Source organism: Hemitrygon akajei, chromosome 9, assembly GCF_048418815.1.
Source record: "Hemitrygon akajei chromosome 9, sHemAka1.3, whole genome shotgun sequence".
NCBI lineage: Eukaryota > Metazoa > Chordata > Chondrichthyes > Myliobatiformes > Dasyatidae > Hemitrygon > Hemitrygon akajei.
The window spans coordinates 86859130-86874010 of record NC_133132.1 but is presented as its reverse complement, the minus strand read 5'-3'; the positions used below and the strand labels follow the sequence as shown (position 1 = coordinate 86874010).

The following is a 14881-nucleotide window of genomic DNA, read 5'->3' as shown; positions in this document are numbered from 1 at the left end:
CTTTTTGTCTTATTTCCGTGAACATTGGAGTCACACTTGCAGTTTTCCAGTTGGTACCTTCCTGGAAATGACTTTGTAAAACTTTAACCAATTCCTTTGCGATTTCTGCAACCATTTTCTTTAAAATGACCTGCAAGCCACTTGGACCTGGTGGCTTGTCTTCCTTTACTCCCATTAGTTTTCTAATACCTTATCACTTGTGATAGTGATTGTTACAAGTTTTTCAAATTTTGTATTTCTGGTAGCTTTGCAGAATACATTATAAGTGTCTTAGACAAATTAAGTGACTAAAAGTCAGTTTTTGCATTTAGTTACGCAAGGTTCTTGAGCACTTGTGCCCACAGAATGAGAACCAGTATCAGAAGATCCTCACCAGTCTTGCTGAGGTTGCCACAACAAATGGTCACAAGCTACTCAGGTGAGTTGACATGCTTTATTATCATCCAAAGATATTTTAATTCTGACCTGCATTTTTCACCCATAATATAGCATTCTAATTGGTAAGAAATGGTCTGGGCTATTGTTTCCAAAATATTTTTTTCAAATTACTTCAGCTGTATGTGCATATCTGTAATGTAATCATCTAAGGCTTAATTGTGAGATGTCCAGAGTAATGAAGGACCAAAGTACTAATTGCTTAGCCTTCGAGATGAAAACACTTTAACCTGATAAAATCAATATGATAAAATGGTCTGAAGAAAGCTGTTCTGTATTGTAAGCTGCTTCTACAAAAATATTTGATTGTTATAGGACATTTAGTTATAGGTATGTTCAAACAACAGCAAAGGTGATTATGCATCTGTATTTTTGGTTTGTATGTACGGTATTTGAATTTGTTATTTCTACATCATTATAGTAATGGACGCAAAGAACATTGACCTATTATTTTGAATTCCTACATACCAATTGGCTAATATTCATTCAGACTGAGTGTATTCCATTCTGCAGCAATTAAAATATTTATTTGGAATATTTGTTATACAAAACCTTTACAGGCTGATTATAAATCCTAGTTCTCTTTTCTCAGTATATCAAGTAACTACGAAGCACAGATGAAGAGTCTGTTGAAGATAGTGCGTCTGTTCTGTCATGTATTTCGCCTAGGCCCATCCTCTCCTAGTAATGGAAATGACATGGCTTACAATGGAAATAAAACTCCACGAAGCCAAGTTTTCAAGGTCAGAAAATTGTATGACGTTATTAGGAAGATTGAAGTAAAAGAGCTGAATTTCACAAAGCATGCAAACATTAATCAGACATCTCTTGAAAAAGAAGTAAGTTTGGTTAACAGAGTATGTACATGTTTACAAGTCATGTGAAGCATAAAATCTTTAATTAGATAACTTTTACTTTCCCTTATCTGGGATGTGTCACAAGGAATCTGCAGATTTAAAAAAAACATTTAATTTTAATGTATTAAATGGTTTCAATTTTCCAAAATGAAGCATCTTCAGCTTTAAATTTTGAAGCAGTCTTCTAGTTAATATATTTCAAATAAAGCATTGATTTGCTCTGGTTCTTAAAGTTGTTTTGTTAAGTTTTTTTTTACTATACCTTGAGGTAGGTCTTCCCTTCCCTTGATATTAGTTCCTAGGCCAATGCTATTATTTCAGCATGACCCAAGGTACAGATCTCATTTGGGATCTTGGCTACCAGGGGTTTGCAGTGACCCAATATAAGGCTGCAACTGTCAGCACAGAATTGAATTCACTAAACTATTTTGATAGCCAGTGAGGTCTAGAGTCCAGACATTAGGGCTGTCCAAGCCATCACTGTAGTTAGGTCCTTGAATGTCGAGCAGAGATAATTCCAGTCTCTGTGGGCAATGAAAGAGCTACATTAAAAATATAGGGTAGGCAAATTAGGACTGAGCCTAGGTGAAATTTCTTCTGTAGAGATCATTAGAATTCTAGATGTTGAAGAACTGAAGGATGTAGGGGTAGGCCTGGAAAATTGTTTTGAGATTTAAATACAGCTCCTTGTTTTCAATAGCAGAAAAATACCCTCTTTTTAATTCTTGTATTAGAACAATTTTCAGTATTTCGGGATGTTGGTCTTTCTAAGGTGACTTGAGCACATAATATCAGGCCTCTGTGAAGGACTGGGAGAAGAAAAGTTCCATAGCACCATTTTGAAGGACAGGATTCTTTTGTTGAGAGATAAACTTAAAGCATTAAATGGAATAACCTTAGTAAGCCAATTGGCCCCTGAGCTTTGGGTGCTAATAAATAAGATCGAGTCTTCTCAACAAAGCCATTCTCTATTTTCGATATAATCCTAAGATGATGTAGCTTGATTGTCTATCTGCCTCTGCCATGAATATATTCAAATGATCCATCTCCAAAGCTGATGATGAGCCCTACTCATTAGCTACGGTCCTGATGAAAGGTCTCGGCCCAAAACGTTGACTATTTACTCATTCCAATAGATACTGCCTGGCCAGTTGAGTTCCTCCAGCATTTTATGTGTGTCCTTTGCTCTCCTCTTGACATGGACAAATACAGTGTGCAAAAGCCTTAGGGCACCCTAGCTGGATGTATGTGCTCAAGCCTTTTGCACAGCACTGTATTTCTCCATATTTAACATTAAAAACTTAGAAAATTCCCACATAAACCTGAAAAACTTCATGTGGCAGAGATCTGCAGGTCTTTGGTTTTCCCGTTGTAACATTTCTAAGATGCAAATCACTACAATTGCCATTTAATAGGATTGATGTGGTTCCAGAAAATAGGGTCAAATACAGTACTTGATTTTTAGCATTATCAATCTTAGTAAATCTTAAATTTGCAGAAAACTTCCATAATAAAGTACTGTTTTCATGATGGTTTTTAATACTTTTTTTTGCTTTTACAGCCATTAGAGCTGCTGTGGCATTCACTGGATGAGTGGCTAGTTCTCATTGCTACTGAACTGAAGAAAAATCAAGAAGACTCTGCAATGGATACCAAAAATATCGCTTCCATTTTACTGAAGCAGAGAGCCCAAGAGCAGAGAGCTGTCGTAAATGCACAGACCCTTGATACTGTAAGGAAGGAGGTCTTGGAAAATCAATGTGCCAGCTCTGAGAAGGAAGAAGACAGTGAAGATCAGATACAGGATGCCAGTTCAGATGGTTTAGATGTAATTTCTATGACAGCAAATCGACTCAGTGCCGTGATCCAAGCGTTTTATATGTGTTGCTCCTGTCAGATGCCACAGGGGTGAGAAAGTTTGGATTAATTTTGGTCATTTCCTTAATTTCAACTTCATCCCCACTTGTATGGTAAAATCACCTGAATAAGAACCATTTACAACAAAGAAAGAGTATCTAAAGTTTGTCACTTAGGAGATGAGATTGGGGCATTAATAAATAAAATTGAGAAATGGCAGAGGTTCCAAATGGGTTTTTACAATAAAAGACACCAAAAGATCTCAGTAGTAGTTAACCATGGGGATTTTGTGAGGGAAGAGCTTAAAATAATTACTAACTAGCAAAAATTCATTATCGGCAAATGAATGGGTCTTAAGATTGACGAGTTCCCTGGACCTGAAATGTATTTTATGACATCGAAGCTAGTGAATACATTTATTGTAATCACCCAAAATTCCCTACATTTTGCTGAGATGCCATGTGACTGGTAAACCATGTATGTGATGCAAAGGTTCAAAAAGGGAGGGGCAGGAAGCATAAAAGCATAGGCCAATTAGCTTAGCAGCTGCCATTGGGGAGACAGTAGGAAACTATTTTTAGAATCAACATGATTTTATGAGGAATATTGTTTGATGCATTTGCTGGATTTATTTTAAGGTATAGTGGATAGGATGGATAAAGTAACAGCAGGCGTAAGATAATGAGTATCAGAAGGTCTTTGATAAGATGCCAGAAAACATTATTGCATAAAATGCAAGTTCAGGGTTGGGAGCAATTTACTGATATGGATAAAAGGCACCTAGCTAACAAAAGAGTGGGAATAAATGTTTTATTTTCTGATTGGTAATCAGTAATTTGTGAGCTATCACAGGTCATGATAGTTTATTATCTATATTGATGAATTAAGTGACTGTGTACCATTGCTACGTTTGCTTATGACAAAATAATTTTTAAATAGGGCACAGCTCTTAGTGAGATTGACAGTATCTCATTTCAAAGTTGAGGAATATTGAAGGTCACAAGTATTGTTATTCTTCATTCCAGAAAGTTGTGGAGGTACTTGTCAAATATTGTCTGGGTAGAAATTGACAAATACTAGAATAACAAGGGTTTGAGGGGTATGCTGCTAGGGTAGGAAAGTGGTTTTGTGCTTAGGCTTGTATCATGACTGAATGGTAAGACCGGCTTAAAGGGCAGATGTATTGCTGCTACTTGTGTTTTCCACGTGTATAATAACTGGCAAATAGTTTAGAATAAAACCAGAAATTGCTGCAAGTACTCACCTTAGCAGAATTCCAACACCTGTAATTCTTTAAAATTTACTTTGTTCCATTTTTAAACGGCATTTGCACTGAAATTTAGTTATTACAGAGTACATAGATTTGATCTTCAGGTAAGACCTGATGTTTAGAAATAAGGCAGATACTGTTAAAATGATTTTAAAGCACTGCTGGTCAAGCTCATTACGGAGGAACAAATAATGTTACAGTGGAGGAGGTGCATGGTTTCAGAATTACTGGATGAGAAGTCATCAGAATGTTGAGTTTCCAGAACATTGTGTGAGATTTCAGAAGAGTTGAAGAAGCGAGTTGGAAAGCTTAGGAGCATGGAAAAGCACCACATGATAACAGTCTGAGGATGAAAGAAATAAGTACAAAGTTGAAAACATTTTAGGAATAGTATACCCATTGGGAGAGAAAATATCACGTATACTGTGGATATATTCAGTGTCTTTGAATTGTCTATAATTGAGGAGAAATTCCCTTCTGTTGATGATTGAAAATACCAAAGATATTCAGCTAGATCACATTAGATCTCCTAAGCATCTGATGGTAGTTCTTATGCCTTATGTATGACTACATAGCTTAGTGTCCCCTTTGTATTCTTATCACCTCAGTCATGCGATCACATTTTTTTGCTGTTTTCTAGTGTCATTGATTGTGTAAGACGTATCCTACATTTTGTTTTTACAGAATGACGTCACCTCGCTTCATTGAATTTGTGTGTAGGCATGATGACGTTTTGAAATGTTTTGTGACCAGGTGAGCAGATGTTTTCAGGTGTCTCCTTTGTTGTTTACTTTATTGGAGTTATCTTTTTAAAATATTATTATTATTTGCTGCAGAAACCCTATAATAATATTTGACCACTTTCACTTTCTTCTGGAGTGCCCTGAGTTGATGTCAAGATTCATGCACATCATCAAAGCACAGGTATTGGTTAATTTCTCATTATAAATGTTGCTTCAGTTTCTAAGTTTATAAAATGTAGGGATTTTATCAAGCTCAATTTCTGATCTTAAACAGCAGATAGCTATTCTATTTAACCACTTATTTTATTTCTCTGGGTGTTCAGAAGATTGACTGAGGTCATACTCTTAATTCCAATGTAGCGTTTTTCTCCCCCCCCCCCCCCCATTGTTAGTAATCTGTGAAGTTTAGTTGACAAATTCATTTCTCTGCTTGTGATACAAACCTTTGATTCTAGCTAAAATTAATATTAAAATTTAGCCAGTAAATTATTTTGTAGCTGAAGATGGAAGGAAATTGCAGGCTGAAAATTTGGCTTCTAGTGAGATCACTTTCTCTGTTTTTCCTCATTTTTAATCTTTTTAATGATCTTGTCCAGTTGTGAAACCTTTATCGTTATCCTGAACCAGTTTGGAGCAGTGGGGAATAATGACTGAGGTCCAATGTTGGATAACAATGAAGAGATTATAGCCTTCCTGTTTTTACCTGAGGATTTTGACCTGTGTCTTTTTCCAGAGAATCAATATTCACTCTTTCAATATTTTTCATTCTTATCATCTAGGCCTTCAAAGATAGATGTGAGTGGTTCTATGAACATCTTCATGCTAATCATCCTGATTCTGACATGGTACACAGGCCTGTTAATGAAAATGATATCTTGCTTGTTCATCGAGGTACTCAAAGTTGTTTATTTTATCCATAGTAATAACAATTAATTTGAAAATGCTACTGTGGTGGGCATGGTCTGGTTGGGTAAAAGGGCCTGCATTTGTGCTGTATTTTGATAGGTTGGATTATCCCCAAACCAGGAAAGCTGTCTTTTGGCAGCTTTCCTGATCCAGTGATGATCCTTGTCCAATTTCATAATTCTCTCTCCCACTTTGCTGTTTCCAAATGAAGATGAAGTATTACATTTTTGGCAGCTGTTTGAGGCAGAGAGAATGTATGAAGATTGTAAAATATTTTATACATTAATAAAAGGATAGCTTGTAAGGACTTAAAGAAGTGGCTAGCTTCAGGTTCTATCTAATACTTAAGATACATGGGATCCACAGTGACTTAGCCATTTAGATGCAGAATTTGTTTGCCCGTGGAAGCAGAGGGTAATGGTCATTGGGATTTAATCTGGCTGGAGATCTGTGATTAGTGGTATTCTGTGGAGACCTCTGCTATTTGTGTAATTTTATGTAAATAGCTTGATTGAAAACGTGCATGGGTGCAAGTCTGCAGATGACACGAAGATGTGCCATTGTGGATAGTGTAGGAGTTCCAAAGGATGCAGCGGGATATAGATAATTTGTATTTGGGAAATGGCAGGTGGAGTTTTATCTGGTTAAGCATGAAATGGTGCATTTTGGGATGTCAAATATAAAAGAAAGTACAGATAATGGTTGGCCACTGAATAGAACTGATGTACAGAAGAACCTTATGGTCTAAGTTTGTAGCTCTCTGAAAATGGCTGCGCAAGTTGATAGGTACAGAAAAAGGCACTAGGATGCTGTCTGGATTAGAGAGCATGTGCTGTAAAGAGGTTGGACAAACTAGTTTCTTTTCTGGAGTGGTGGAGACTGATAGGAGACCTGATAGAAGTTTATCTTTTCATGAGAGACATGGGTAGAGCAGACAGCCATTATCTTTTTTCTGGGAGGCATGCATTTAAGGCAAGAGGTGGAAAGTTCAAAGGAGATGTGCAGGCCAAGGAATACACTGCCAGGCGTGATGGTGGGGGCAGACCCTATAGAGGTGTTTAAGTTGCTCTGTGGCAGAGAGTAGAGGGAAATGGGCCGTGTGCAGGTAGAAGCAATTTGTTTAATTCAGCAGCATTATCTTAATGAGTTTGGCATAGCATTGTACAGCACATTGTTCCTAGCTGTAATGTTCTATTTGTGTGCTGCCACTGCTCCAAGGCTTACTGCCATTTCTCTTTTCGTAGTGAATGGGGATTGTAATGGTAAAAAGAGAAATTGGTTCTGTTCCCTTCCTCTATCATTCTTTATCTGAAGGATTGAGCAGGATTATAGGAACATTGGTTTATATGGTGGCTTTGAAGTGAGTCTCCACACTATTTTCCTTTTTGCTAACATATTTGTCATTTTTTTGATTTAGTGACTGGCTGACTATTAGAGTTATAAATTTTCTACAGAGCAGGCAGAGTTGTTGAACATTTTGAAGGCTAAGGCAGATTTTTGTATGACAGGGAAATTAAAGTTTATGGGTATTATATAGGAAAGTTGACCCTGTGATCAAAATAAGATTAGGCATTATTGAATGCTGGTGTAGTCTCCTCTGAGTCTGTATTTCTACCTGCTATTCTTATTTCTTTTGTCCTTAAGGTGTATATTGGCTGCTGAATTTTAATATATTGTATTTTTGAAAAAACAAAAATAAAAATAAAAGTACAGGAGATAATCAACAGGTCAGCCAACATCTGTAGCTAGGGAAAGAGGTAAAATTTTGGGTTGAAGTTACTTCATCAGAAGTGGGAAACTGAGCAAGCAAGTTGGTTTTAAGTTGCAGAGAGGTTGGAGAGGAATGGACAGTGTGAAGGGTGGGACAGGGCTTTGGTTACTATAGTATTTTCAATATCCAATTACACATGGAAAGTAAAATAAAAATTGGGATAAAAGGGTCATGGGAAATATTTTTCTGTCTCCTATCATTAACTTAAACCTGAAAATATTAGGCAATTTTGTAGTGAAGGTTAGTTTTTCAGTTTTCCAATATCTAGAAGTTAGTTTGGAATAATCAGGATTACACTGGATATGCAGTCGATTCCGGTTAATTGGGAAGGATTGAGACCAGTACATTTTGCCCCAATTAACCATAGTTTCATGGACATAGTTAAAAAGCTATTAAAAACAGACAAACTACAGTTTGACTGAGTAATGAATTATGTATTTAAATGAAATAAAGCACAAATTAGAACATAGCCAATACTACTACAGCAGTATAAAACTATATTAGTTCCTAATAGTTATCAATGAAGGAATTCATCCGGTGTATGCTACCTTGTTCTTTTAATTTACATGAATGAACAAAATCAGTACAAACACCTAGTGCAGATAATGGACTGCCTTCAAACAATGTTATTGATGATTGCATCCTCAGTATGTTCATTTTCATTGTAAATTTCAAGATGATTGTTGACACCTTCAAATTTTGCGTTGTTCCTAACTTGTTGAAGCCGTAAAATCATTCCATTTTTACTGCTGGCTGTTTCTGGCACCTGGCACCTGAAAGCATGAAACCACAGTGAGGAAAATAGTCCTGATTTGTCTTCCTGCTTATTTCTCACTATCACTGACAAAAATTAGTGCCTTTTGAACACAAATATGCAACTGACGCTATTTATAAACTGTTTAGTGTCTAGAGGCCATGCAAGTGCACGCGACTGAAATTATTTAGAAACTGTTTGGCAACAGTCTCCTGTCCCAAATAAGCGACTGCTCGATTAACTGATAGCCTGATTAACTGGAATCTACTGCATATCATAGATTTGGCAAGCTCGAGCATGCTTTGCTTATTACCTATTTGTTGACACAGCAATGTAAAGCTATTTAATATGTCTAAATGTTGAGCTGGGCAACAAAATGCCATTATCATGTACCTTTTGGCAAAGCATGGAATTTCTGACATCTTCCTTAACTTGTGTTTTCACTGTGTGCTTTCTTGCTGGAAGTTGCTACATGTCATGTAAATAAATGACATGTATATAAATAATAGTTTGCATATGCATAGCCAAAAGAAAATCTAAAAACTTGCATGATCTCTGTGTGAAATTAATAACCCAGACCAAAATTCTGAAGCATATTTTAAAATTGCTTTATTGTATGTGCAATATTGTATCTCTTCATAGTGTAGGAGATCATTTGGTTTATTGACAATAGACTCTCAATCCTATTCCCTCTTAAATAATAAAACTGTGATGAACAGGTGCATGTGCAGAGCATCCTTGGTGGATAAGCTTGTACTCCAGTTCCCCACGTGAGGTGAAAAAAAAATTGGTGATGTTAGAGCTAGGAAATAATTTTTGCTTTGTTATTGGCAGCTTTGCGTGACTAATTAGATTAGAGGAAATAGGCTGCTGAGGGACTGTTAATCAGAAGTTCAGTTATAAGTTTGGGTCTGATTTGTGTACAAGGAAGATTTGAAGGCCATTACATCCAGCAGTGTACATCATAATTTGTTGTCACATCAGTTGATCACATCGATTTCCGTACCCTTTGGAAACTTTAACAATAATATTGTATTGTTAAGTTAGTGTTTTTAATGCCTTGAGGCAGGATCTCCCTTGGTATTAGTGCCTTGGGTAATGCTATTATTTCAGCATGACCTCTGGCACACTCCTCAGTTGCGAGCTTGGCTACATCATAACTTGTTGTCACACCAATGTTCTAACTCTTTGGAAATTGCAATAACATAGATTCTGTTTTTGTAGATTCAATTTTCCAGAGTAGTTGTGAGGTTGTTTCAAAAGCAAGCTATGAAAAATTGAAACAAGGTGTCGCTGTGCGTTTTCATGGAGAAGAAGGGATGGTATGCATTGTTTCCCTTTCAGAATGATTTAAATAATTTCTGGCACCTATGTAATTCTATGCATTTTACAAATACATCGTTATCAAATTGTTATATAATTTTGATGTCAGCAGTGATATTGTAACATTTAAGTGGATAGTGTGTTAATGTTTTCAATTATGGTTACCATTTAAAATTTGTACATTGAAATTTATGATGGGCTCTGAGAAACTTAATATATTATGTTTGATCAGTTCATTTTCCTAATTCCTTACAGTATTCTTGCTGAAACAACTAAATCACGTGGCATTTAAAAAGACCCCTTGGCCCACCACGTTCATACCAACCATCAAACATCCATGTCTACTAATCCTTAATACAAATACACTGGCAACATTTTGTGCCCTGCTGATCGAAGACTTGCCTGTATTCAAAAATGTTGAGAGTACCAGCTATACCTTTAAGCAGTATTCCTGATTTCAACCATCCTTTTGTTTAGGACCTCTAGGACTCCTATCCCTTAACCCAATCTGGTTTTAGATATCTTCTATAACTTTTCTTCTATATTTGAGCTCCTTAATTTAGTACACCCTTATAAGGCCCTCATTCCTCCAAGGTATGGTTTAGAAAACAGTATGTAAATTTATTGATCCTAATTTAATTCTACTGAGAAGTTTTGTTAAAATTATTCAGATAATTAACACATAAATTCAAGATAAAGAAATTCATTGACCCTCTGCCATTTGAAAGTGAGATCTGGCCAGTCACTTTCAATGCTTTGGTAATATTGAAGAAACAATTTGACAGAATAATATTAGAAAAGTTTAATTATTTATGTGCATTGGCCTGCTTTACATGCAGATTGATTTTTCATCGCTATAATTGTTAGTATGCTAAATACTTGATTATGTTTATGTTGAATGGATCTCTCTTGATTGAATGTGAGTTGATATCTGAAATTTCCAGGATACCTTTGAGCCTCAGTTCTCTCGAAAAAACCTGGATAGAAAATTTTGTTGTGGTTAGAACAAGGGAGGAGATAGTGCAGGTAGTCCCTGGTTTACAAACAATTTGAGCTAAATTATGCAACAGATCTATTTACATGTAACCTCTCTGCGGTAGTCAGATTACTAACTTTCACCCTACCCTTAAATTCACTTTGTCCATCTCTGACACTTCCCTTCCCTTTCTTGATCTTTCTGTTTCGATCTGTGAGCCAACCTACTGATTCCTACGGTTATCTTGACTATACCTCTTCCCACCCTACCTCCTGTAAAAATGCTGTTCCCTTTCAGTTCCTTTGCCTCTGCCATATCTGTTCCCAATGCATGGTTTTCAGTTTCAGAATCTCATGACCTCCTTTAAAGAATGTGGTTTCCCTCTACTATTGATGCTATCCTCATTCGCATCTCCTCCATTTCCTGCGCATCTGTGCTCACTTCACCTTCTCGTGGCCTGAATTTTGATAGAGCCCCTCTTGTCCTTACCACCGCATCAGTGTCTCTATCCAACACATTATCCTCTGCAACTTCTGCCATATCCATGGGATTCTACATCTTTACTCACAACCCTCCCCCCCCCCCCCCCAAGTTTTCTGCAAGGATCGCTCCCTCCGCGATCCCTTTGTCCATTTGTCCCTCACAACTTATCTCCCTCCTTGCACTTGTCTCTGCAAGTGGCCTAATGTATAAGTACCTGCCTATACATCTCCCTCACCTCCATTCTGGGCCCCAAACAGTCCATTCAGGTGAGGCAACACTTCACCTGTGAATCAACTGGGGTCGTCTACTGCGTCCAGTGCTTCCGATACAGTCTCCGCTACATTGGCAAGACCGTTGTAAACTGAGGACCACTCGTACCATCCACCACAAGCGGGACTTCCCGGTGTCCAAACATTTTAATTCCAATTCCCATTCCCCTTCTGATGTGTCAGTGCATGACCACCTCTGCCAAGATGAGGCCACTCTCAGGGTGGAGGAACAAATATCTTGTAATCCGTCTGGGTACCCTACAAACCTGATGGCATAAGTATCGATTGTTCCTTCCTAAACAAATACTCCCTTCCCTTTCTATTCCCTACTGACTTTTAATACTTCTCACCTGCCTATTACTTCCCCTGAGTTATTTCCTCCTTCCCTTTCTCCTGTGGTCCAACCCTTGACCTTTCCCACCCACCTAGCTCCACCTATCACCTTCCAGCTAGCTTTTTCCCCTCTCCCCCGCCCCCAGCTTTTGTTCTGGCATCTTCCCCCGTCCTTCTCAGACCTGAAAAAGGGGTCTCAGTCCAAAATGTCGACCATCTATTAATCTCCATAGATGCTGCTTGACCTGTTGGATTCCTCCAACATTTTGTGTGGGTTGCATCAGGTACTATCTATCATCTTTTAAGACCACAGTCTGCCAGTTTCATGGCAGGAGGCCACTTTAGAATTGCTTTGGAAATTGACAAGCAGTTTTTTTTTTGATACTTTGGCAAAAGCACTGTAACATCCTGAAAAAGGATCTAGTGCTTTCCTGGCATATATGATGAATAAACTCTTCTTGGGCTTTTAGCCAGGTGCAAGTATCAATCATAACCGACGTTTCGATGACAAACTCTTCCATCTTCTTCAGGGATAATGCCTGGGGATATCTAATCCGGTGGCATTTATACCTCCATAGTTCATCCCTCCTGATTGGTTAGTCCTCATCCAATCAGGTTTCCATTCTCCTGCTTTGTTTACAATGGAATTCTAGTTCTTACTCAGAGCAAGGCTTTCTTGAAATAAAACTAGAGGAAAAGAATTTTAACAAAGACTAAGGTCTTGCTCCAAGGAAGAACTGGAATTTGATTGCAAACGATGTAGGAGAGCAGAAACCTGCTGATTGGATGGGGACTAACCAACCAGGAGGGACTGATGGGGGGTGGGGGTGGGGGAAGGGAGTATAAATACCACCGGACTACACTCGGGCATTATCCCTGAAAAAGGTTGCAGAGTTTGTCATAGAAATGTTGGTTATAATTGACACCTGTGCCTTGACTGGGAGCCCTAGAAGAGTTTACTCTAACATCCTCATTATTTACCATCATAGCCAGGCAATGGAAGACAAATACATGCTAATGTTAATTAGCTTCCATCACAATTCATTGTATTACAGTGGAGCTATGATTAAAGTATCAGTAAATTGTGTATTTACTGACTTATGGGCAAATTGGTGTCCAGATGTCTGTAGGAACAGAACTCCTTCGTTACCTAAGGACAGTGTATACAGGTAAATGAGTAAATACTTCAAGAGCTGTGATGTAGGATTAACTTAAAATCACTTTTTAGCTGGCATGAGCACAGTGGGATGAACAATTCCTTTACACTGTAAATCTGATTTCCCGATCACAATGATTTTGGAAGTTATTGCGAAATTTTCTAAACTGTTTTGAAAGTATCCAAATGTTAAAAGGCCTGAACGAGGCATGACTTCAGGATTGAAGGATGTCCATTCAGAACAGAGATGAGATGTGGAGAAATTACTTTAGTCAGAGGGTGGTGAGTCTGTGGAATTTGTTGCCACAAGCAGCTATGGAGGCCAAGCTAGTGGGTGTATTTAAGGCAGAGAAAGGCAGGTTCTTGATTAGCCAAGGCATCAAAGGGAATGGGGGGAGAAGGCAAGGGAGTGGGGATGACTGAAAGAATTGGATCAACCCATGATAAATGGCAGAGCAGACTCAATGGGCCGAATGGCCTACTTCTGCTCCTGTGTCATATGGTCATATGGAAAGGGTTTTCAATTGCTTCAACTAAGATGGATTTGGGCATAATTTTCTGAAAGGGGAATGGGAGTAAAGGACTAGGAATCCTACTGTTAAATTTTCCCTTTGAATTCTTCCCCTTTTCATATTCAGGGCCAAGGAGTGGTGCGTGAATGGTTCGACATACTGTCCAGTGAAATAATTAACCCAGACTATGCACTCTTCACTCAGTCAGCAGATGGTATGTGTTCCTGATACACTGATAAAAGCTACCTTCATTATTCAATATTGATTTGAGATTTTAAAATTTTCAACCTTTTCAATTTGTTGATGAATATTTTAATGTAAATTTTGAACAAAAGTTCTTTGAGTATATATTTGCTTTATCAATTAAATCAAGGAAGTAAGTTAACTGTTTTTTATTTAGGAACTACGTTCCAGCCAAACAGTAATTCCTCTGTGAATCCAGACCATTTGAATTACTTCCGATTTGCAGGGCAAATTCTAGGTTTGGCACTTTATCACCGACAACTGGTTAACATCTACTTTACACGTTCATTTTACAAACATATACTTGGTAAGAATCCTGTTTGGAAATTCATATTGTAATTTGAATTGTTCTTTGGTTTTCAAGAGTTAGCAGTTTATGGATGGGAAACTGAACAACAATTAGTGTTATTTTGGGTTTGGATCACACATGTATGTGACAAAAGTACAGGCCATCCCCAATGGAAATGGAAACAAAAAGGAAGACGTGAATATAGTCTTTGAGGCTGAGGGAAGCTGCCTTTTGTAAACAGCAGTAAAAATTTGATTTCATCTGGAACATAAGCTAGCATCTCAAGGTTTTTCATAGAAACATAACTTGAAGTTGAATCCAAAAAAGGTAGCAACAAGTTTGATCAAAAGAGATTTTATTAAGGTATTGTGGGATTTCATAGGGTCAGTAAGTTTGAAGGGGACTGCATAAAAGACTGGCAAGTATATTAATGCCTATTGATCTTGAATGCAGAAGTCTCCCTCATGTTCTGAGGGTGGTGTTTCTGAACAAGTTATTGTGGCGAGAAAGTTGAGAGATTAAAGACTGTTCAAGTAATGTATTTGAAGTTTATTATCACAAAAGATTTATTTCTAATTATGCTATCACCATTGATCCATTTGGCCTTTGTAAATGGTGTATTGATTGATAATCATCTCTTTCATCCTTCTGGTTGAGCTGGAATAGTGTCACGAGGAGAATGTGAGAAGCAAATAAAACATAGA

General features: G+C 37.6%; 1 protein-coding gene across 3 annotated transcripts in view; it reads left to right on the top strand.

Moving 5' to 3' along the window:
* Nucleotides 1–14881, top strand: part of hace1 (HECT domain and ankyrin repeat containing E3 ubiquitin protein ligase 1) — a 105462-nt gene that overhangs the window by 54405 nt on the left and 36176 nt on the right. For 2 of the 3 annotated variants that reach the window (XM_073056474.1, XM_073056475.1), the window contains 9 exons: nt 312–418; nt 1028–1274; nt 2854–3200; nt 5104–5172; nt 5256–5343; nt 5942–6053; nt 9818–9915; nt 13772–13859; nt 14046–14195. In XM_073056474.1, the coding sequence (XP_072912575.1) occupies nt 312–418; nt 1028–1274; nt 2854–3200; nt 5104–5172; nt 5256–5343; nt 5942–6053; nt 9818–9915; nt 13772–13859; nt 14046–14195 (1306 nt within the window). The remainder of the gene's footprint in view (nt 1–311; nt 419–1027; nt 1275–2853; nt 3201–5103; nt 5173–5255; nt 5344–5941; nt 6054–9817; nt 9916–13771; nt 13860–14045; nt 14196–14881) is intronic. The other variant, XM_073056476.1, reaches the window with a different exon arrangement.